Source organism: Rattus norvegicus, chromosome 9 (genome assembly GCF_036323735.1).
Source record: "Rattus norvegicus strain BN/NHsdMcwi chromosome 9, GRCr8, whole genome shotgun sequence".
In the NCBI taxonomy this organism is placed as follows: Eukaryota; Metazoa; Chordata; class Mammalia; order Rodentia; family Muridae; genus Rattus; species Rattus norvegicus.
In genome coordinates this window covers 96295614-96319417 of record NC_086027.1, presented here as the reverse complement: position 1 = coordinate 96319417, position 23804 = coordinate 96295614, and the positions used below count along the sequence as shown (strand labels likewise).

The 23804-nt window shown below is 49.1% G+C and overlaps 3 protein-coding genes across 5 annotated transcripts in view; 1 reads left to right on the top strand and 2 right to left on the bottom strand.

Annotated features, from left to right (window-relative positions):
* Positions 1-3851, bottom strand: part of Trpm8 (transient receptor potential cation channel, subfamily M, member 8) — a 122393-nt gene extending 118542 nt beyond the window's left edge. Inside the window, exon 1 of the mRNA XM_039082997.2 lies at positions 3712-3851. The gene's annotated coding sequence lies outside the window, so the exon portion shown is untranslated. The remainder of the gene's footprint in view (positions 1-3711) is intronic.
* Positions 3831-18235, top strand: Hjurp (Holliday junction recognition protein). Of its 2 annotated transcripts, none has more exons than XM_006245393.5 (8): positions 3831-4055; positions 4140-4206; positions 6474-6529; positions 9206-9257; positions 10804-10901; positions 11723-11815; positions 13116-13194; positions 14556-18235. In XM_006245393.5, the coding sequence occupies exons 1-8, from the start codon at positions 3960-3962 to the stop codon at positions 16046-16048; spliced, it is 2034 nt and encodes a 677-aa protein (XP_006245455.1). In that variant the 5' UTR covers positions 3831-3959; the 3' UTR covers positions 16049-18235. The 2 variants fall into 2 exon arrangements, with proteins under 2 accessions (XP_006245455.1, NP_001178742.1); NM_001191813.1 differs by having other exon boundaries at positions 3960-4055; positions 9221-9257; positions 14556-16888.
* Mroh2a (maestro heat-like repeat family member 2A) overlaps positions 10382-23804 on the bottom strand; it is a 46730-nt gene continuing 33307 nt past the window's right edge. The window contains exons 38-43 of one of the 2 annotated variants that reach the window (XM_056984630.2): positions 22852-23007; positions 21996-22127; positions 21369-21471; positions 21002-21067; positions 20578-20695; positions 10382-18877 (exon numbers count right to left, since the gene is read on the bottom strand). In XM_056984630.2, the coding sequence (XP_056840610.1) occupies positions 18784-18877; positions 20578-20695; positions 21002-21067; positions 21369-21471; positions 21996-22127; positions 22852-23007 (669 nt within the window). In that variant the 3' untranslated portion in view covers positions 10382-18783. Of the gene's footprint in view, positions 18878-20577; positions 20696-21001; positions 21068-21368; positions 21472-21995; positions 22195-22851; positions 23008-23804 lie in introns of those variants that run through there. The other variant, XR_005489298.2, reaches the window with a different exon arrangement.

Genomic DNA, 23804 nt, shown 5'->3' with positions numbered 1-23804 from the left:
CTATACAAACCTTATCTCTTCTCCCAGGACCTTACCCTTTGTCCTAGTTTACAAATGATTGCAAGGAACATTTTTGGCACTCAGATCTGACCATTAACATTCCTTTAACAAGATACATTTTCAAAGATTTCATATATTTAATTTTGTATAGGGGGTGCATATATGTGAGTGTGGGTGCTGATTGGGGTCAGAATGCATTCCCCAGAGCTACAGGTGTTTGTGAACTGTCTGCCAAAGGTGCTGGGAACCAAACTTGGGGCCTCTGTAAGAGCTGTGCGGGTCTTACATGCTGAGTCATACCTCCAGCCCCAACATAGACACTTTTAAAATACTGGGTATATAACATGTGCTTACAACCTCCACTGAAGGCCTCTCTGTCCTATCATTTTAGATGTCGACAAATGCAGTTCCTCAAAACTTAACTGAACCTCGACGGCATGTTACCATCCCGCCCCCAACACACACACACACACACACACACACACACACACACACACACACACACATGGACACACGGACACGGACACACAATACTGAGTACTGAGGTTAGTGGTTTGTAAATATCCTCAGGCTAAATTCCTGCCAAAGTCTTTCATTGCTTGGCTCTCAGTGTTGACTCCAGGCATCAAAGCGCGAGGTTTTGAAAGCCCAAGGTTTTGAAAGCCGGTTTTACACCCTGAGGCAGTGACCTCGGGAAGCCCTGCATGAACATTTGCTCTCCTGAAGGGTTAGAAACCGTTCCCTCACTCTCACTCTGATAGGTGTCGCTGTTGTTTAACTATGCTAACCTCCTAGACTTTACATGACTATTAATTCAGTCCCTTTTAACTTTCCCAAGTTAGCATACGAAGGGATAGGTTTAAATGTGGCACCTTCCTGTGTCTGCCATCATAAAGCCTGCCTAAGTTTTGAAGCAGAACACTGCCCATGGCATCTCATCTCCTGTTGACAATTTCTGACCTTTCTCTTCCCACCCCCACCCCCCAAGGGCTTCCTACCTCTTACCAAATGCTATTATTATTAACCCTTAGTAAGATTTAGGCCATTTTCTTTCCTCTTCCCCCACCTCCGTACAACTAGAACTGTCTGAAGTTAGGCATTGTTGTCATAAAGCATTGTTTCATTTCAGGGGCTGAAGAGATGGCTCGGGGATTAGGATGGTTAAGGGATTAACTTCATGTTCTATCCTGAGGACCAGGATTTGGATCCAACACCTACTTACAAACCAGGCTGCTCCAGCTCCAGGAGATCCTATGCAACTCCTGGTCTCTGGGACCACACATATTTACACACACACACACACACACACACACACACACACACACACACACATTGTTTTAAGTTTCATGTCTCTGTCTTTTTATTTTTCCTTTATAGCCCCTGCCTTTAGCATAGTTTCTAGAACGCCCTTTCCAAACCTAAACAAAGTTACTTCTTAGAGTAAATGGTGTTTGTGAACAGCCTGACAAAGAACCCGCTGGGAACCAAACTTGGGTCCTCTGCAAGAGCTGTGCAGGTCTTAACTGCTAAGTTATATCTCCAGCCCCAATATAGACACTTTTAAAGTACCTGTATATAATGTATATGTTTAGAACCCCCATTTACATTATATTACAAATATACGAGCTCGCCCAAAAGCAGTTAATTGTGTAATAGCAAGTACCCATATGTACAGACATAGAAGTGCCTATGTTTGTGTACGGTCAAAAACATAATGGAAGAGGAGTCGGGGGTGGTTCCCAGGTAGAATACTTGGTCCTTATTTTCCAATCTTGCCAAAGAATGTCCCCGGGTTAATTAGAAGTAGGGGTAAGAAGGATACAGTGCAAACAAGGTGCGGAGGCTTTAGTAATAGAAAGGCTTGGCACTCTGTATCCTCTTAGAGGTGATGAGAAGCAGAGACTATTAGAGAGCCCAAGAGGCCTCCGAGAAGATGGCCCACAGGCTACTGCATGAAAGCTGAATGGTGGGTGGGAGCCTCTAATAGCATATAAGTGTGGTGGTTTGAATAAAAATGGCCCCTATAGATTTATATATTTGAATGTTTAGTCACCAGAAGGTAGAACTGTTTGAACTGATTATAAGGATGAGGAGGTGTGGCCTGATTGGAGTAGGTGGGGCCTTGTTGGAGGAAGTGTATCACCGAGGGTGGCCTTTGAGGTTTTAAAAGCCCAAGACAGGGCCCAGTAGCTCCCCATCTCTGCCTGCTGCCTGTGGCTCAGGATGTAGAACTCTCAGCTTCTTTTCCAGTCTGCCACATGCTGTGCTGTGCCATGATGGATATAGACTAAACCTCTGAAACTGTAAGCAAGCTCCCAATTCACTGTTTCCTTTTATAAGAGTTGCCATGGTCATGGTGTCTCTTCATATCAATACAACAGTGACCAAGACAATAAGTATATACTTAATATTTAACTTTCATGACAGGAATCCACATCACTGTATTTGAAAACTTTCAATAATTAGCAATATATGGTTTGGACAGAGCATCAAATATTTTTAAACAAGTTAATTAATAAAATATACCAAGGTCCTAAAACTGTATATATCTTCACTAATATAATAATATTTGGGCCAAATTATCTGGTCTGTTTCATGTATGTAAATGCTTTGATTGAGTTTTCTCAATGACAATCAGTATTCTGAAACCATTTCCACCTATGTAGCTAAACGCACTCTGATGAACTGTTTATGCCTCTTTCTAACACAGTGGTCATGAACGTTCTATCCGGAGTCAAGATTATCTGTAAATTGACAGCGTCTTGGGTATTTTGTTATTACTGTGAGAAAACACCTAGCAAAAAGCAAGTTAAGGAAAGAAAGTTCGACTTTAAGCTTGCAGTCCAGAGAAGTTCAGCACATCAGGATGGGGAAAGCTAGAGGCACACAGGAGACAGAATAGCATATCTGGTTGACACCACCACCGTTGCTCTGAAGCAACACATTTTCACATCCTCACATGGAGCAGGGTCATGTCGGGGTAGGGACAGATTGGATGAGACAGCCTCCATTCAATCCCAAGAGAGTTGGACAACTGACGCCCTCCCGGAAGCTGAGTATCTTGAAAGGGACTTGATAGCTCATCTCTGTGCCTGTTGCAAATACATTGCTTGGACATCCACAGTCTCTGAACCCGGAAGCTCTTCTTCCCTTCCCCGGTTTCAGTGGGACAGCATGAAAAGGTTATGGGGCAGGCTGAGAAATAGAGAGGCGACTCAAGGGATTTCCTGATACTCAGTAATGACTCCATTTTCGCCCGCATTGTGATAACCACGCTAACACAAGCACACGGATGCAGCTGTTATGAAGCCAGAGTAAAACCAAATTAGTCTGAAGTTCAATCCCCCAGCTCCGCAAGAAGACAACCCCCCCCAAAAAAATCTGAAAATGTTCTAAAGTGTCAAGGTAAGTATTCTCATAAAATGGACACGAAATCACCTACCCCCTCAAGGAACAAGATAAATATCAATCAAGAAACAGCCTATAACCAGAAACGGGAAAGAAAGTTTATCAAAACCCTAGGATAAAAACCACAGATTCTGTCACGCTTATAATATCGATCAGCACATTTATACGTGTCTTGTCTTTGAATACTGGCTTTCCCGACTCCTTTCAGGACCATTATTTGGAGCTGGCTTTTCCCAAACCTTCCCAAGAGCTGGGAAATTGGTAGATTCAGGCGGGGTGTGGGAGCCTTGACGGGCAACTCACCCAGACGCCTCTAGGGGGCGCAGAAGTGCCGCATGAAGTAATGCGCATGCTCCACCGGCTCCCTAGCCCTCTCTTTCTTCTCTCCCCTTCCCGTTTCTGCCGGAAGCGCTCCCTGAGAGAGGCGGAAACTCGAGCAGGATCGGTTGCGTAAATACTTTCGAAAGGACCTATCAGCGCTTGGGGCGCCATGTTTGATCTGTGAGCGGGCTTGGGCGGGTGTTGTGCTCGGGGGTTGAGCCACGCACGCCATGGAGTCTATGAATCTGCGGGATCGCCCGCTGGATCAGCGTCTCAAGGAAAGCAGTAGACGCTTCCAGACGTACATGCAGCGGCTGATAGCGAAGGTGGGCTGGGACGACCGTGGCGGGAAGGGCGCGGCGGGCGGGAATCCAACACCCTCACGTCTGACCAGCTCTCCTTCCCCGCAGTACAACCAACCCTTTGAGGATGACCCGTTGGTGCAGATGGCCACGCTGACTTACGAGACGCCCCAGGGTACGGAACCCTCTCTTTCTTTTGGCAGCGTGCTACAACAATGGGGTCTAGAATTTGCAATGCAGACCTAGAATCCATGAACTGCTGATGTCCAGTTCATTTCTCTGAGAGAAATGCCTGGAGACACAGGTGCAGCCTGGTTTTTAAAATGCCTGCCGTGGAAGTCCGAGCTAATTGATTAGCGGCACAGTGTCTCTGTAAAATAAGGATGTTGACAACCATGGGTACTCCATATGGGTGTGTTCACTGGAGTGCCTGTCAAGCCATTTGGAACTGCACCCAGGACTGCTCCGTTTTCATAGGCTATGCCATAGTCCTATTATCTTCCTCTTCTGAAGCCATTTTATTTAATGTTGTGAACTGCCTTAAACCTAATGTGTTCTCTAACTGGGGTATGTTTGTATTGGATGACGTTATTTCCTTCCCTAAGACCCATCCCAGATGTTTGTCTTCATTTATTGATAAAATCTGATTTGGGATCACAGTCTGCCAAGGGTCCAGAGGACCAGCTCTTTGACAAGTGCAGTCTGCCCTTTGTCTTTTTGACTGTTCAAGGCACGACGTATTGGGTAAGCATTTTCCGTAGTCAGAAACTGAAGTAATACTGCAATGGGTTGCTTTTCTCTGGATGGGATCAGGACACAGTAGTGTAGGAATCCTTCAGTGTGCTCTCTGTCTCTCAGCTTTTCTGTGTTCTTGTGGCTGTTGGGGGTGGTTGGTGGAATATTTTGGACAGCCCATCTATCTTAAAATGATATATTTTGTCGGCGATATATAACTGCTGTCAGTTATATGAGAAGAGTGAGGTGTCTAAAGAGTTTGAGACCATACAGATGGGCAATAGAACGAAGTCCCGACTTAAGGCGGAGACTGGAGCAGAGAGCTGACTGCAGAGAACAATACAGGAATCTGTTCGAGTGTATTGACAGTTCACCTGTGTCTGCACTTAGGAGTTTTTGTAGAGTTCGGTTTCAAACATGCAACATAAGCACTTAAAAAAAAAAAAAAGGAAATGCAATTAAATGTAGATTCCCACAGAGTAGCCAAGCCTTGATTTGACTCTGAGCTCTTAGAGTCAAGCATCACTGTCTTCTGGAAAGGCTGTGACCTACAGTGGTCAGTGCAGTCAGACCTCCCAGAATTCACATGCTGGTTACACTGCATGAAGGAAGAGCCTGTGTCTAGTCCTCTGAACTTTTCCTCTTTGCATCTCTGTCCGTACAGTGAACATGGTAAGTCTCTGTCCTGTGGGCTTTGAGGAGGGTATAGGAGTCACATGCAAACGGGTTCTGACTACTACATGGTATGTCCTTGCTGAATTCTGGAGCATAGAGGATGCTGTGTAATTTTTCTCCCCCTGCTTCTCTTATAATACAACCATCTCAAATCTCTAAACCCACCATTTTTCCAAGTAGCATGTGTTTTCCTGGGAGATTTAGGGCTGAGTACATCGCATGGGTTCTGCTAGCTGGGGAGTGACAGGGCTGGTGCACTCAAGCTCCAGAATTCTCTGTACACGGGCTTCTCAGTACTGTGCTTCTAGATTGCCCAAGAAAGCACTGACTCCCAGGATGAGGTCAAATGTATGATACGCATCTCTGTCCCCCATCTTAGTTAGGGTTTTACTGCTGTGAACAGACACCAAGACCAAGGCAAGTCTTATAAAAAAAAAAAAAAAACAAAAAAAAACAAAAAAAAAACATTTAATTGGGGCTGGCTTACAGGTTCAGAGGTTCAGCCCGTTATCATCAAGGCAGGAGCATGGCAGCATCCAGGCAGACATGGTGCAGGAGGAGCTGAGAGTTCTACATCTTCAACTAAAGGCTGCTAGCAGCATACTGACTTCCAGGCAGCCAGGATGAAGTTGGTAAAGCCCACAATGACACACCTACTTTAACAGGGCCACACCTCCTACTCCTGCCACTCCCTGGACTAAACATAGACTGTCTCACACACACCCAACCCCAAACATACAGCTTAAAAATGGTATGTATTTGGAACATGAGCTGTCCGTAGCCCTTTGGGTTCGTACTGGAATTGGGTGAACTGCCACCTTCTGGGTAGGAGAGATGGCCGTTAATGACGTTTGTCCGATCTTGGTTTTTTTAAAACACTTTCTCCTTCACCAAGCTGAACAGGGCTCTGTCAACGCCTGGATCGCTTTTAAGGCAGGCTTTGTGTCGTTCCGTTGGGTTTCCCGTCAAAGCATTTTAAGCAGAAACACGAGCATTTCAGATTGCTTCAGTTTGTCACCTTTGTTTCTTAAGGATTGAGAGTCTGGGGAGGAAAGCTGATAAAGGAAGAAGACGAGGAACACACTCAGGTATTTACGGTCACATTTGCTGCCTTGGTGCTTTGCTATAGTGTGTTGTTGATGTGACTAAATCCCAACACAAGTGAGCCCTGAGGAGGCCACCTCAGGGCAACCGATCTCCTCCTCTGCCTTTGCCCCTCCTGGTGTTTCTTCATCTCCTGGCTCCTGTGTGCTATTTCTCTATCATGGTCCACAGGACCCTAACAGCAAGCTTGTGTGCAGATGCTGGATCAGCTCCGGGGCTTGCAGGGTGTGTCCTAGAGGCAGCTGGGAGCTCTTTTTGTTGGGTCCTTACCAAAAGCCCAAATCTCATTTCCTTTGAAGAAAAAAACAATGCCTCTTTTCTTCCTCTGTAACCAGGGAGGAGGAGGAAGAGGAGGAGGAAATGATGTTGATGGTGATAGAACACAGAATCGAATGGCCTCCTGCCTTTCTGTGCCTCTAGAATGAGGGTCTCCTGGTGCCAGGGCTTTACAGCTAGTAAATTTAGCTTATACTGTTTCCCTGGGTGGCATTAACACAATTTGCCTTCCTGCTGTCAGACTATGTGTGGCCTTTTTTGCCTGGTGATTAGTGAAAGGCTGTCTGGTCTAATGGAGTCTCAGGTTCCTGGGGAAGCCCGTTACCCAGAATGGAACTTCAAGATTAAGTCACACAGCATTAATAGCAGTTCTAGAACGAAGCTTCCTTGGTTAATTATTACAGCAGAACACTTCGCTTAGCCTGACCGCTGTGCAGTGTTGTCGCTTGCACCATCTCAGCTTCTAACCGGAAATCCACCTCATGCCCCTTTCCGGGGAGCTCTCGCCTTCATCGGTGTCTTAGTCAGGGTTTCCATTCCTACACAAAACATCGTGACCAAGGAACAAGTTGGGGAGGAAAGGGTTTCTTATTCAGCTTACACTTCCACATTGCTGTTCATCCCCAAAGGAAGTCAGGACTGGAACTCAAGCGGTCAGGAAGCAGGAGTTGATGCAGAGGCCATGGAGGGATGTTACTTACTGACTTGCTTCCCCTGCTTGCTCAGCTTGCTTTCTTACAGAACCCAGGACCACCAGCCCAGGGATGGCACCACCCACAGTGGGCTGGGTCCTCCCCCCTTGATCACTAATTGAGAAAATGCCTTACAGCTGGATCTCATGGAGGCATTTCCTCAAGAGAGGCTCCTTTCTCTGTGATGACTCCAGTTTATGTCAAGTTGACACACAAGACCAGCCAGTAATCGACTATAATATAATGTAGTTGCCCTTTGTTCTTTTGGGCCAGGAGCTCACACTGCCACCCAGACTAATCTGGAACTCAGTGAAGCCCAAATTGGCTTAAACTCTCACCAGTCTTGCTCCATCCTCCTGGAGTGCTAGAATGTTCTATGTTGTCTCCCCTCCCCCCTTTTCTTTAAAGCTGCTCATCAGTTCCAAGGCATTTGGCCCTCGCACCTTCCTCTGTTATGAATCAGGGTCGACCGACATGTTTTATGAGGATTAAGTACTTGAGGACATGTGGGTCATATGTTTATATTGCTGTCCAGTTCCATCATGGGGGAAGCCACCAGAGGCATGAAAAGGAACACACCTTTGATATAGACTATAGTCCATGGATTGATGGATTAGACCCTCCACACGGACCTCGAGGAGCAGCCTGTCCCATCCCTTGTGACATCCTCCTTCCGGGCCACAGGACATGCTGTCTTTATATTACACAGACATCCGGCCCCTTTGACAGCCCAGTGCTAGAACAGTAGTCCTGGTAGCAAGAATATTGATTTAAGGTTTTTGTTTAAAATGTAGGAGAGCTGCCTAGAGTCTGAAGAAATGCGAGAGCTTTTCTGAGGACTGGGAAAGTGGGTGTGCATAGCCTGTAGTTACAGCTGAGGACCCCACAGTATGACTGGGGTTTATTATTGGTGATTTTCCCCCCAAGACAAAATACGTATGCAGGTCCCAAGACTGCCACTCTGAAGCTTGTGGGGGGCAGTCAGTCAGGGTGGACTCTCCATTGCCCCGTGATGTTTGTTGTGGGCTCTCTTTGTAGGTACCAGACAAGCAGTATGGGGCCTCTGAGGACGAGCTGCTGCTGTGAATGTCAAAAGATCTGCCCTTCACACACTGGAAACCACAAAACTTAAGCTGGGGGCTTTGAGGTCTTGGCTTGTATGGTGTCTAGGAAGCAGGATCAGCTTGGTGCTGCTGGGCCACCTCAGGTCCCTGGGACTCTAGAGCTAGCATCTGAAAGGACATTGCTCACTGTGCTGACCTCTAAAATCGTAGGCAGCTTTTTATCTTGAGTGCCGGCGCGTCACTGAGAAGCACCTGTTGATGCCCTGATGGACCCTGTTGAGCACAGGCTTTAGAAAGCTCGAATGACCTCCCTGAGAACAGCGCATGCTGGCTCTACCCAGCAGGAGCTATAGTAGCCACAGTGGCCATAAGCACACAGTGCATCGACACATGTAGATCCCAGGTCAGCCCTGTGAGTCCCTGAGTACTGATGTATTCTCTCCGTGACCAATGGAGTTCTCCCCTGCCTTCCGGGAGTCTTGAGGCCCTTTATTAAGCGTGTACGGGAAGATAAAAATGGCCTATTCTCTGTGCGTCTGGCAAGGATTGTGACTGTCTTGATATTACAGTGGCTAGAAACGTGCTGTCACTTAGTCAAGCTTGTATTTCTTGATTTGTGTATCCCAAGGACCCTTCCGTGGAGGTGATTGGTGGATTAAGTGAGCAAGCTCCAGGAGGTGGTGAGTGTTTATGTCCCTGCACACGAGTTCCCGGAGCCAGTGAGGGTTGCCTTGTTAGAAAGGGAGGGTGGACATGGGGCCGGCTTGTCTCTACCCCAGCGCTATACACAAGGGTGCCATACTGTTTACATTATATCTAGTTGCTAAGCAACAAGTTATCATAAGGTGCCCCGATGTGTCCTCCTAGGTCCTTGTTGCTGGGGAGCCATATCTTGCCCATTGATGTCAACATTTAGTGAGTTTTAGGACTCACTTTGCCCTTAAGGATGGTGGTGTGAGCACCAGCCCCTATAGAAAGGAACACCCTACCCCACCCCTCAACGCACACACACACACCTTTGTAGCCAATGTCTGTCTTGTTTTCACTTCTTCTACAAGACTCCCAGGCTGTGCTTCCTGTCTCCCCACTCCTTCCATTCAGTCCCTTCGCAGCCAAATTACAGGAAGGTGCTCCCCATTGCTCGCTTGAGTTTGCCGTTGCGCAGATAGTCCTCACATGGTTTACCCTCTGGAGCACATTCTCGAGGCAAAGGCAGATAAGCAGATAGAGCTCTGTAAGTTCAAGGCCAGCTCAGTCTACATAGTAAGTTTTGAACCAGCTAAAGATACAGAGTGAGTCTGTGTCACAAAAGGGGAGGTGGGGACCCACCCCACCCCCCAGTGAAAGCAAAGAGACGGCGGTGATGGCTGCTTGTAGGGTTTCCTCGTTCACTAGTGTTGATCCAGATCCTAGCTCCACACACACTTAGATGCAAAGCCTCCTCCCACTGCTTAAAGCTACTCAAAATGGCTCCCTAAGTGCTGCCTTGGATATTGGGGCCGTGAGTATCCTGTGGGTGTTTCAGTGAATGTCGAGTTAAAGGCCTAGTCCCTCAGCCTGCCTAGCCACATTTCACTGTCCAGGGTTCTAGGCTCCTGGCACTCATAGGCACAAAGGGAACATTCTTTTTCTTAAGATTTATTTAAATTATGTGTATGAGGTATCAGACTTCCCTGGAACTGGAGTTACAGGTGGCCGTGAGCCACCCATCATGAGTGCTGTGAACTGAGCTCATACTGGTCTTCTTGAAGGGTAGTGTCTTAGAGAGGTTTCCATTGCTATGAAGAGATACCATAACCAAGGCAACTCTTAGGACAACATTTAATTAAAGGTTAGCTTACAAGTTTAGAGGTTTGGTCCACTATCGTCATGGCAGGAAGCATGGCAATATGCAGACAGGGATAACACTAGAGGAACTGGGAGTTCCACATCTTTATCCAAAGGAAGCCAGTAGGAGACTGTCTCTTACGCACCGGATGGGGCTTCAGAGCTCACCCCCACCCTCTAGTGACACACTTCTTCCAATAAGGCCACACCTTCTAATAGTGCCACTCGCTGGGCCAAGCATACTCAAACCAGCACAGGCAGTAAGCACTCTTGACCCTTAAACCAACTTCCCGGCTCCAGGGCAACATTTTTGAACCAACAGGGATGTTTACCATAGGCAGACATGTCTCAAGTGAGACCCAAAAGTGCCTGTGAGATTGAGGTTTTCTTTGCTTCCAGATTCCGACAGCAGCGGTGCAGATACAAGCTTAGAGGAGGCAGAATGGCCGTCTTGCAACTTGACGAGAGAAGCTTCTGGGGATACTGGGAAGCATCAGGTATAGCTGCAGCTGCCAGAGAGCATGTCCTCCAAGATGTCCCCCAGGGCTCCGCTGCCATAGCTCTTGTCACCCATCCAAATGCCAACGTCCCACCTCCTCCTCAGAGGCCAGTGTTCCTCTCACACTGGTGGCTGAGCACAGAGGGTATTGGCTGCATTCTATCCATCCTCGACCGGCCACTAGATATTTCGGCTGGGGTTAGCAGCCAGCCTTACCCTCAGACGGTGACATGAGGCAGTGTTTCCAGGTGTGCTCAAAAGGTCACTAACCTGAATACCGAGTACCCCCATGTCTCATTTCCCTGAGTATCCCCAGGGCTGGAGCCTTCTTGTACTGTTTGGTTCTCACCTCCTGGGCTGGTTGGTGTAGGTGACAGTCCTCACAGAGCTTACTCATTAGAGTAACGTTCCCAGCCCTGTGGCATTGGCTGTCAGATAGGGAGGTTGGAACCTTCCCGATATCAGGAGAGAGTGGGAGAGCCAGGGTCTCAGAGCCCCTGAGCAGGAACTCTGCATCTCTTCTGTCTTCTCAGCTGAGGTATTCAGACAGTCTCCAACCTCCCTCCTTTCCTTCTAGTAAAGCTGTCACAGACAGCTCCGGGCTGTGTGCTCTCGGTCATTTTACCTTCTCTGAATCCTGGGTAAATGCCCTGCCATCAGTTGCTGGTTCTGTGGAAGTTCAGAGAGGCCATACCACAGCAAATGTGAAGAAGGGACTCTAAGTATTCACACATTTATGAGATTTCAGATTGCTCCAGCATTCACAAGGCTGGGGTACCTGCTTTCTGACTGAATATTCTGACCTCTCCTTCTAATCAGCTGACAGTGCCCGGAAACACCTTGAAAACTGATTTAAGAAGGAAGTACTTGACCCAGGTGGATATACTGCTTCAGGACGCAGAATATTTTAAGGTAATCTATGTGCGCGTGTGCTGGTAACTTGACCAGACATTAACAACAGATTGGGGCACAGTCGTCAAGATCCAGTGCACTGTTCTCAGAGCCTGTGAAGGGGTCTGATTGATTATTTCCTTGCTTTCCATAGGCTATCAGACTTTCCCTTCTACAGTGAACACCCCAGGGGCCTTGATAGCATCAGGAAAACCTGGGAAATGGGATTCATGCTGGGGGAGACTTGTCCACTGTCCTGTGATAGCTCAGATCCAGTGGGGCCGTGGACTCCTAGAGCAGCAACAAATCTTAGCTTTGCAGTTGAGGAATTAGCCCACACCTTCCCTGGTGAAACCTCTTTGATCCCAAGCCTGCTGTTCTGGGTGTGAGCTGAGTGAAAGGCAGGCAGGAAGACGACTGCAGGAATAGCCTCGCTCCCAGCACAGGCTCGTTCTGCTACACCACAGCGCTTTCTCTCTGCTGGGTCCTTCTACAGCCCAGGGCCACCTGCCAAGGGATGCCACCCACAGTGGGCTGGGCCGTCCTTGGTCAGTTAGTAATCAATACAGCCCCTCACGGATATGCCGAGTACCTCGTGGACATGCGGACAACCACCTGATGAGGACTGCTGTTCAGTTGAGACTCTCTTCAGGTGACTGTGGGCCCTGTCAAGTTGACCGCTGATGCTAACTAGAATAGCTGGAGTTGGTCACCTCTAGATGCCCAAATTCTGTTGGCATCTTTCATGAAACAAAGGACACCCTAACATCCTAATGCCATATGTCTGAAGAGTAGTGTCAGGTAACAAGCACTTTCCCTCTCATGGTGGCTGTGGGTCCCCATGAAGTCAACATTCTCTCTGTGCTGGTAACCAGCTGAAGCCCGTGTTTGGACATCCCTTGACTACTGTCCCTGAGGTACATTCCCCTTCACCTGGATCAATAGATGGTATACTTCTGGCTGTTCTGTGATCGAAGGAAAAAGTCAGAATTAGGCCCAATTGTCTGGCTTCTGCCCACCATCTCCATGGCCTTTGGATATTCTGACTAGTCCAAGTGTAATGGTAGACAAGAGCCACTGATAGCCGGGCCAGGAGTAGCTGCCACAAAGGTCTCTGTGCCCTTGTAGGCAGAGGTCACATGTTTTGGGGCCACCAGTTCCCCCTGGGGCTTGAACACTAGTCAGCATTATGGTGCGCACTTGTTTTGAAGTGGGAATAACTAATGTTATCTAAGGACAGTGTGTTTTTAGAGAGAGCCCAGATCCATAAACACAAGGTCTGAACATCCGAAACCCTTTTGATCACTGGTTCTGATTTCAGAACACACAGAAGGGAGATGGAAAAGACACGGTCACGACTTGCTTTCCTTCCTGGACGTCACCTGTCACACCAGCCCCTGGTGAGTATGAGGGAGTGGTTTGACGTGAACTGTGTCTTTCGTCCCTGGAGACTTGGTATCACCTGTGGTGGGTGTTCCACATGAGTGTGAGGAACTGTCATCGACAAGTGCTGTCCTGGGAACAAAGACTGCTCTGGTATAGTCTCACTGTAGCCCAGGCTATCCCTCTGAAGTCATTATACCAGTTGCTGTATAGACCTTTGCCCTCATCAGTTTGAACATTTGAAATCTGCACCACAGGAGTGAGCAGCAGCCGCCTATCTGCCTTGTGTGTCACAGGCAGCATTTATCCTCGCCCTTTCGCTGACCCTCCCCAGAACACATGTATGTACACAGGCGGTATAGATTTATACATGCGCTTTCACATGTACTTTCCAAGAACTGGGTGATTCTCCATGATTATAAAAGATTCAAAATGTGCCAGAAACTTCTCATTGGCATGACACGAGTTTACCAACTGACCCATGATGTCCTTTGTGGCCATTTTTGTATTAGGCCCACTCGGGTGGCACCCACTGAGTTTAGCAGCTCCTTGAGTGGCCATCACCGTGTCAGCCTGTCTCCAGTGCTCCATTTGAGGCTTTTCCTGTTTCTGTGGGTTGGATTTTACTCTTTGAGATCTATGAAGTACTCATGTAATGCAGAAGTCATAGCTGCACCATGCATACATAGGTCCTACCTTCTCAGCCATCCTCTAAAGGTCAGGAGTTTTTTTGGGGTTTTGGTTTTTTTGGGGGTTTTGTTTGGTTTTTTTCTTTTTTCTTTTTTTTTTTTTTTCTCTCTTTTTTTTTTTTTCTTTTTTCTGCTGTATATATGTGGTGCGTGTGTATGTGTGTTTGCATGCATGTGTTTCTGTTCAGGTGCCACAGACCACAGAGGCCAGAAGAGGGCCCTGCTGGAGTTGCATTGTCTTGCCCCACGTGGGTGCTGGGAACCGAACGCTGAGGCTCTGGAAGAGCAGCCAGTGCTCTTAAGACTGAGTCGCCTCTTTCTTCTGTCCCTTTTGTTGACTTTTCTTATTAAAATGTTTGCATCGGTGGAATTTTTCTAATTAATTTTTTGAGGGTTACATCTGTGTGTGTGTGTGTCTGCGTGTTGTATTGGCTTTTGAGCCGACAGCCATCTCGAAACAGTGTGAGGAGGAGACTCCCTTAACAAACCTGGAGTGAAAAACAGGAGTTCAATTTTGATTGCTGAAATGAAATCTTCCAAGAAGAGTTTATTCCTTAACCCTTCTGGGGTTTTATTTGTGCTGTTTTAAACTGTCGTGATTGCGATGCCCTCACCAGCTCCCTGCTCGGTGGGTAAGGATGGGTGGATCGAGTGGCGGTTTCCCTTGACTTTGTCTGTTTCTCCCCTAGGATGCCAGGATGGTATCCCTGCAAAGAGCTTTGGTGGTCCTGAAGGGTCTGCTTCATCCTGCGGAGACCAGGCTTCCTCATACCCTTGCCCAGCTGACATGACCATTGTGACTAGAAATGACAGCTTCTCCTTACTAGGGGCCAGCAGCAACAGTGTAAGCAACCAGTGCCCTGAGGTTGATGACATCAGCAATGTGACAATCAGCGATCTGTATGAAGGCATGATGCACTCCATGAGCAGGCTGCTGCGCTCAAAGCCGTCGTGCATCATCTCCACCAAGACCTCCATTAACAGGAACTGGAAGCTCAAGAGGAGGCTCTCACGAAAGCATGGGGTGCACAAGAACACGACATACTGCCACAGGAGCAAACCCTTCCAGAGGAGCTCTAGGAAGGGGCCCCTGCACTGCTCAGAGCCCAGGAAAGAGGCCAGAGTATTAAGGGACTCCAAGAACTTGCCGCATGTTGATCCCCACAAGACAGACAAGACAGGCTTAGAACTGGAAAGTGTTCCTCTTGAAGGAAGCAAACTCCAAGTCCATAAATTGAGTCCAGCTTGGAAGGAGCTCCAGGGGCTGCCTCAGAAGTATTTGGGCTTAAGCACAGTAAACCACCTTGGGCGAGAAGACAGGGTGAAGGCATTACAGTGGTTAATTTCACCCGTTAAAATGGCTCCCAGGCTGAGGGTGCCTCCAGGTCAGGTAGAGAACTGGTATAGAGAGGTTAAAATCAAATTTGAGAAACTCCATCAGGAATGTTGCCCATCTCCTGAGAAACGGCTTCGCCTGACTGGCCCTACGCAGTCTTGGGCTGCAGACATGTACAGAGGTGGCTCTAAAAGCCCAGGCAGCCGCCAGAGTGTAGAAACCCACAAGCTGAGTTCACCTTTGAGCAGAGAGAAGACAGAGAGGCCAGGTGAAGCTTTTGAAGACCTGAGGGGAAGGTCTGTCAAGACAAATAGCTGTCTCCTAAGGAGGGGCCCTTCTCCAGAGGACAGCCCGTCACAAAGTCCAGGTCATTCTCAACAGAGGTCTGGCCATCTTCAAGAACATAATTCTGAACCAATCAGAAAGGCAGCATGGCCCAGTACAGCCATTTCAGCACCGGACTTTCCAGACTGTGGAGGTCACTATGACGAGCTTAAAAAAGAATTCAACAGACTTTATCAGAAGTATTGTCTGGTGTCACCTCGGCATGCGAAGGTGACTTTGTGTGGCAGACTATCTCCAGTGAAAGCTGCTGCAGCTGTTCCCGGTCAAACAGAGCACTTGAAAAGATTAAATCCAGACTCTCCACTCCAGAGTTCCCAGAAATGGTCGCCATCTCCTGACTGGCGCATAAGAATTCCACAGGATTCAACTGCAGTTGAGGGTCACAGGTCTGCACAGACTGCTAGTGCTGTTGTGAGAGGCCCTTGGTTGTCAACAAAGAGGCGCAAGTTGTCATACCCGGCCAAGTCTCCAGATTCCTCGGGAGCAGCAGGCCGGCTCTGAGTGTCCTGACTGCTGGCTGCGTGTTTGTCCGTTGGACATGATGTGTAGTCAGTAGCTGCTTTGAGGGAGAAGACTTGGCAGACGCTTTTCTCTTTGGAGGTGGGCCCAGAGCATCAAGTGTGCTGAACAATCTTTCACTGCAGCTCCCAGTAGCCACTTGGCCTCTGCCCAGCCACCTCCCCCGCACCATATCACAGCGCCACCTCTGTTCTGCCTTGGGCTTCTCCAGCCAGCCTCGAATATGTCTCTAAATCATATTCAGGGGATTCTCGATGGCAGTTTTCCTTTTGACTTTAACTGCTTACATTGTCTTTGCTCCCCGCTCCCCACACCCATCTTCACCTTCCTCTCTTCTGCTTTTGTGTAGGTAAGTGCCCTTCTGGAGGACATGGTGTAAGTCCATGGGTTGGGTAATAGCCCGGACCCTGCTCCCACCCGTTGGCTTAGTCTCAGGAGCTCTGGTTTGGGGGTGGGGTGGGGGAGATGTTTTGTTTTTGAGGCAGTCTTACATAGCTTGGTCTGACCTTGAACTCGTTGGATGGTTGAGGTGACTTCAAGTTCCTGATCCTCCTGCCTCTGCCTCCGTTTCCCAAATTCTGAGGCTAATCTTTGTTTTCGGATTTATTTCCATGGGTACAACACTTTATGAGCTGATTGAACTGCCAAGAAGGGAAGGGACCCACCTGGGGTAGAGCCATCGATACAAGGAGCAGGGCCAGACCTCAGACTTCAACAATACTAGCTGGGTCTCTGGTCACCTGGTGTGGCAGGTATCCCTGGCAGGGTATGCCCGCCAGCAGGCTCCCTTCGCTCTTGGCCTGAGCTGCTTGTCTAGCTGTCTCAGCCTCCTAGACCAAACTCCCACCACGGTGCCCCGGTGGCCAGCTCCAGACACTGCGGAAGGGACTGAGAGCGTACTCGTGTCCAGGTCACCTCAGGGTAACCTGAGATTCCAATGGGAAGGAAGGCCACCGGAGGCCTTAGTCCAGAACCTGCTTTCCTCACCCAGCCTGTGTCCTCAGCCTTTTGCTTATGTCCCCCGCTGTCCCAGGAATACAGCTGTGTCCCTTGCCCCGCCGTCTGGACCTTCCTCCAGCTCTAGCGCCAATGAAATACTGCTACTTTGTTTTTAAACCCTGTCTTGCTATGTATCCCAAACTGATTGACCTTGTAGCCCTCTGCCTCAGCCTTCCTAAGACATGTGCAACATGCCCCACCTTTGAAGTCCCACCTTCCTGGTACTCTACTCAGAGAAAATCTTGATTTTTACCAAAGCCTGGAGACCTCTCTCGCCCGACCGCTAGAGGAGACCTTGACTTTACTCTCTGTAAAGTCAATCAGTTTGCTGGTTGGTGGGAGTCACAGTACTTAGAGCTTCGTCCTTGGTCCTCACCACTTCCCTGAATTCAATGGCCTATCCTTAGGGCCTTTACCCGATGCCTTCTCTAGTCCCATCTTCAGCCACACTGAACACTCAATAGCTTCATTTTCTGTTTCCTTCTCCTTCAGCTATAACAGATCTCCACATTCAGTGACAACATGAAGGATATTAAAGCTGGTTCCTTCTGTGCTGGACCAGTAAGCCTTTTACAGACCTTACTCTATCCACCTAAGGACCCCTCAGTGACACTGATGTGAGCAGTCTCTGTTTCTCTTATGAGGACAGTGTGTGTCTGTGTCTGCCCACTCCTAAGTTCACTCAGATGGGGCTGACTTACCCCAGGGCACACAGCTGGGGTAGCAGCAGCAACCTTTGTCATCGCTGTCACTGCAGTGTGACAATGAGAGTTCCCACGGCGGGCATAAACACAAGTGCAGTGCAGTAGACGTCAGGCATAGTGGCAGGCCTTAAAGAACTACGGGAATTGTACTAAAATTATCTCTCATCGGTCCGGATGGAAAGGTGATTTTTGTTAGGAAAATTTTTTAAAGTAAAAATCTTGCCTCCCCCTGCCCCTCTTGCCTCTAGTTCTGTTTTAGATGGGGTCTCTGTCACTGTCACCTAGGCTGGCCTCAGACGCACCTCAAACATGCTGTGCCACAACCGTCTGTACCGCCTTTGCATCGCTTGTGTGCTGCCCTGCTTGACCTGTCTGCCCTTAACGCCCCTCCAGGGCAGCTGGCACTGTGGAAAGGGCCTGGTGTGGTTTTGCAAATAAAGTTGTATTGTTAGCGTTTTCAATGTCAGTCGACCCTGTGGACCTGTTTGCCTCAAGTTCTTTTCTCGCTGTGGCATGCCATCTAGAATTGTGCGCCACGTTCTGTTGAAACATCACTTGCATATGAAACCTACAGTTGAGCCCCAGACACGGTGATCCCTGAAGTTAATAGGGCCGTTCCCTTTTTTAAAGAGACAGCCAGCTAAAACTGCTTGAGATTCACTCACATGAAGGAATCCCAAGATTTAAAGGAAATCTCTGAAACAACTCTGAATTATTTCCAAACACTCTTGCAGCCCTGTAGCACCCATGAGGCCTCTTTCTACTGTAGAGGTTGCCAGCAGCTAGTCTTCCTGAGCAGTTTCAATCATTCTGTGTGTGGTAACAGAATGACAACTGTTAGTATACTGCCTCTTGGGATGGTTTTCAGTGTAAGGCTGAAGGGCGGACTTTTCTCCTGTCCTTCCCTTAGAATGGTTCCTACGGTCTCTCTTTTTCTCACACTTCCAGCCAAGACCACATTTGTAGTACCTGCAAGTCAGCAATTGGCCATGGCCACCAGCCAAGCCGCTGGTGTCAAACTGCTAGTAAATCGATTAAGGGTTGAAGGCTGAGATGGTGTAGGTTTGGCCAGTTCTGCTGAGGTTTCTTTCTGGCTATAGACAGCTCCCTGAGGTAAAGAGATCCTGTGAGAACAAAGCTCCAACCGAATGTACTGGCTTACTCAGAATTCTAGCACTAGAGAAGCTAAAGCAAGCACACTACATTAAGGGCTAGCCTGTGCTACAGAGTAAGAGCCTGTCTCAAAAAAAAAGTACTGTTTTTATTGTGAGGACTCCATCTAACCTTTCTGGTCTGAACATACACACACATAGTGTTGAGCCCAGACAGCATTGCACTGAGCTCAGGGCTTCACCTAGATTTGAAGAACTCAAGTTGGTATAGCAATAAAATCTGAGAGCCTGGCACCTTGCAGGATGCCCATTTTGGCAGTGCATGCAGACTTGAGCACCTCCAGGGCAGGCATGGTCTCTGCATATCTAGACCCTTCTTTGGGCCTGATCCTTGCTGAGAACTAAGGGGTCCAGTATCCCCTAGCGGAGGAAGGCAAGCAGGCGTGGGCAAAGGTGGAAGTCAAGTGTATGAGCTCTGAAAGGGAGCAGTTAACTGGAAACTTCTCTTGTGTTTACCCAAATAACATTGTATACTCTGCAGGTTTGCTTCACATCTGACAGGAGCTTGCACGAATAGGAGCTGTGGTTTGTGTCCCCCAAAGACTTATACTGGAAGTGTGTCCCCAGGTAGCAACACTGGTAGAGGGGTGGGGGTAAGTATCTCAGACTGATTAGGGACTTTGCCTCCTGGCAAGAATTAAGGACTTTGTCCTTGTTGATTTCCCAGAGTGGTTACAAAAGCCCAGGCCTGACTTCACCCAATTTTCTAGCTTACCGTTCGGTTGGGGTTTTTTGCTGGGGGTGGTTGTGCAAATGATGCCTGCTCCACCCCCACATATTCTCATATCTGACACCAGATCTCTTGACTACCGCATGGCCTTGGGTTTCCAAAACTTAAGCTAAACCTTCATATAAGAAGGAGTGTCCAGCCTCAAGTATTTTGTGATAGTGCTTGGAAACTAGTGTAGACTGCTCTCACATCCAGAGTAGCCTGTTCCATTGTCCTGGATGTCTGGAGGGGTCCATATGGGCTATGGATATACATGTGTATGTGCATAACACTGGCACACTCTTAGAAGCCACCCAAGAACGAGAAACTTGTCTTTGCTGTCTTTTCCTTCCAGATTTCTAGACATGGGACCAGTTACCCTTTTGGTTCCCTTGCCAAACTGTTCAGGGCCCCACTGGACTCCTGATCCCCCAGCCCAAACACCGATAGCCTCGAGTATTCAGGAAAGGAGAGGGTAGACTTTGTGTGAGCACTGCCTCCCAGTGAAGCTTCTCACGGTGTCGTGGCCAGCTGTAGATACATCTGCCTTTTGCTTTAGAAACAAGGTCCCTGGGGACAGGCTGGACAGTGGTTTTACCCCCCCCCCCTTGCCTGGCACCATGCCTGGCTGTGGGTACACATCGGGACATGTGGGAGAGCAGTGCCTGTCCACACCCACAAGGGCTCAGCTGAGGATGAAGAGGCCTACAGGGCTGAAGCTGCCCATTGCCCCATGGTTGGCTTTGGGATGTGCTGTCCATATAGCCAGGAGCCTGCACTGGGGAGAGCAATGGAGGTATATTTCGGAGGGAGAGGAGGGATGGATACTCATTCTTTTACAGCAGTTTTTCTACAAATGAAAAATGATTTGCCATGCTATGGGCGGGTGTGACACCGATGAGGCAGTGTCAAATCGGAGCCACTTACGGCAGTCCTCTGGGTGAAGCCAAGAGCCAGTGCTGATTGCAGCTGTCCAGGACTTTGAGGGTCTCCAAGGCCGCCCTCCTGACCCCGGCATCTGAGTCCAGCTGCAGGTCCTGGAGAGCTGAGTAGGGACAAAAGGGACAGGTCCTTCGGTCAGGACATCACAAACAGGTTCAGGCCTTGGCTGTGGAATTGGGTAAGGGGCAGCAGAAAAATCTGAGAATGGTGTCCACACGGACTCTACCCACCAAATGCTCATCCTGGAAAGCCCTACATTCAGCCATCTCTCTAGGTCCAGCTACACCCTCTTCCCCCGTTGGCCCACAGCCCCGGGTCACCAGCCCCAGGTCACCAGCCCCTCGCCCAGCATGGTCTCAAAGGTGTTGGTGAGCCATGTGTTTCTACAGCTGAGTCTGCGCTACTTAACAATTCCGAAGTCCCACGAGGTCCATCTTCTTCAGATAATGGGCAGACAGCTGCTTCATGATAATTCCTGAAATGACAGGTGTACAGGCAACGCTTTAACTCCAGTGAGAGGTCCGAAGGCCCATGGGGCTGCCTCCCTCCCAGCAGGAGGCACACACAGATTGACCTGCGAAGACACCAGTCATGTGTCTTCGTCCGAAGTTAACAGTGTGCAAAAGGTCGGGCAAGCACGAAACTGGGCCGGCAGACCAGCGTGCGAGACCAGAGCTCACTCTCCTCCCAGATCACCGCTTGTCTCCCTGTCCAAACCTGGGGTTCGCTAAGTGGCTTCGAGATCCCGCCCCTGAATCTGGACGCATCTGTCCCACCTGCCAAGCTGCAGGCAGCAGTTCTGATCCTAGACAAGTTGTTTTTCATGAAGACTGTTGTTTCCAGCAGGAAGCTACAGAGAACAGCAGGCTTCTTCTGAGCCTGCAAAAACAAGGGTCACCTGGCTGTGGAGGGCCACCTGGCTGTGGAGGGCCACCTGGCTGTGGAGGGCCACCTGGCTGTGGAGGGCCACCTGGCTGTGAAGGGCCACCTGACTGTGGAGGGTCACCTGGCTGTGGAGGGTCACCTGGCTGTGGAGGGCCACCTGGCTGTGGAGGGCCACCTGACTGTGGAGGGTCACCTGGCTGTGGAAAAAAAGCTGGGGACAGGCTGCCTCCAAAGAGCATTCCTTCCTGTCAGGAACCTTCCTGGACTTTGAAGACTGTAACCAAGCAATGCAAAAATACCACAAAACAATCTTCCCCCTGACCCCATCTTGAAATGGCTGTAGTCTGGTTGCTTGGGGCTAAATAAATTCTATTGCCAAAATTAAATTTTGTCTCTTTACTCTCCGACTGTGGCAGTTAGAAAAGTCAACATGGGTCCCCTTGCATTGTCCTGTTTTCATGGCAAAAGATAAGAATAGGGTCATAAGCCCAACCATGTCCCCCACTTGGCCTTCTCACCAGGACGGAGCACATGTTTGTCTGAAAAACTGTCATCTGGTCATTGATGCTGTCATTGCTGTGACCAAAGGAACTGTCCAGGGATTTCCAGCCCCAGAAATGCACACACTGAAACATGGTGGCCACACATGCCTGAAGGGATCAGGGCACAAGACAGCGGGAAAGACATCAACAAGCAGGGCGCTGGGTAGACTCTCCCCTGAGGAGAGAGAGAGCAGCCCCAGAAAGGGCTCCAGAGCAAACAAGAGTCAGGCTGGGGGCTCCTAGAAGCGCACCCATACATCTGTACTAAGCCCCCGGGGGCTAGGTGCCCCTCACATGCCCCTTCAGCCAACACCTTTCCCTTTAAAGCAGCTGTGAGGGAGATGAAGCCAGACGCTCAGTTGGGATGGACAGGCTTCCTACTCTACCTTCTTTCACCCTATTCCTCCAACTCTCGGGATCTGGGGCCTTAGAGAGACGTGACAAACCAAGCTGAGCCCCTCTCAACGGCCCTGGCAGTTAGCCAAAGGGAGCCATGAGGAGAGGTTTAAGGCCAGTTTTAAAGGGGTCCAAGCCTGGGTACCTCAATGTGGCCTGTGAGGTACTGAATATTCTAGAAGGAAAAGTAGATAGGCAGACACTAGCTGTCCACGGCGACTAGAGCAAAGAGGAGCCGTAGCATGCGTCCTCACAGAGAAGCCCATTTTAGGGGCCCCTGGGGTGGTCCCTGCCCCAGCCTGCAGAAGGAATGGGGTAGCAGATGAAGAGTGGAAGAGCTGGTAGCTTACTGAGCCAGCAGGCGCAAGGGCCCCTTCCTCTTTTTGGCACTGTGGCCCCAGATTGTAGGACACAGGTTGAGGGGAGAGGGTGTTACCTGGGCCACGCTGGGGCAGGGGTCCTGGCAGTGCAGCAGGAGGGAGACCCAGCCTCTCTTCACCTCCCCTTTGAAGAAATGCTTCTTGGAAATTCCAACCACCTTTGCAAGCCTCCCAAAGAGGACGAAGGCCTTCAACCGCAACAGCTCACTCTCCTGAGAGTGAGAGGTACAAAGAGGCTGTCATCAGGAAGTCCAGCAAAGCCCCAGCCCTTGTCCATGGACAATTCCAACTCCTAGGTCTCTACAGAGCTTTCTGGATCCTTCCATCGGGATAGTCCCTCCTTCCTCGAGGCTCATGTAGCACTAGAGAGACTGGGCATGACTCTGGCTTGGGGGAGCGGGGGAGCGGGACAGTCATCCCAAAGGCATACATAAGGGTTTATATGGAATTTGAATGCACTCCATTTCCTGCCCAGCACCAGTGTCCAGAGGTGCTGCCAAAAGAATGTGAGCGAGCCCCGGGGAGCTTCTGGGACCCCACCCCCACCCCAGCACAGTATGGAATTCTCTTGAGCACTCAGATTGTAAGGTGCTGATTCTACAGCTCTTAGCATAAGCCAAGGTTGTTGCAAGGTCCCAAAGTCAGCCAAAGAACATTACTACTCCCTGTAGGGCCAGCTTGTTCCGCCCTGGGACACATCATTTCTTCCAGCTTTGAGCAAATGGAGTGAATGCTATGACTTGAATGTGCCCCAACCTAGATTTAATGTGTTGGAAACTTAGTTCCCCAAATCATAAATAAATGGCATTTTGGAGGTGGCACCTTTAGAAGTCATCGCATTAGATGTGATGCTGGGAGTGGCATTCCCATGGTGACCTTTGTGGCCTTCTAGTAAGGATCCAAGTTAGCTTAGACAATGCAACAGAAGGCCCAAACCCCAGAACCGTAAGCTACGTAGACTGCTATGCTTCGTAAGTCATGCAGTCTCAGGTATTTTCTTAAAGCAACA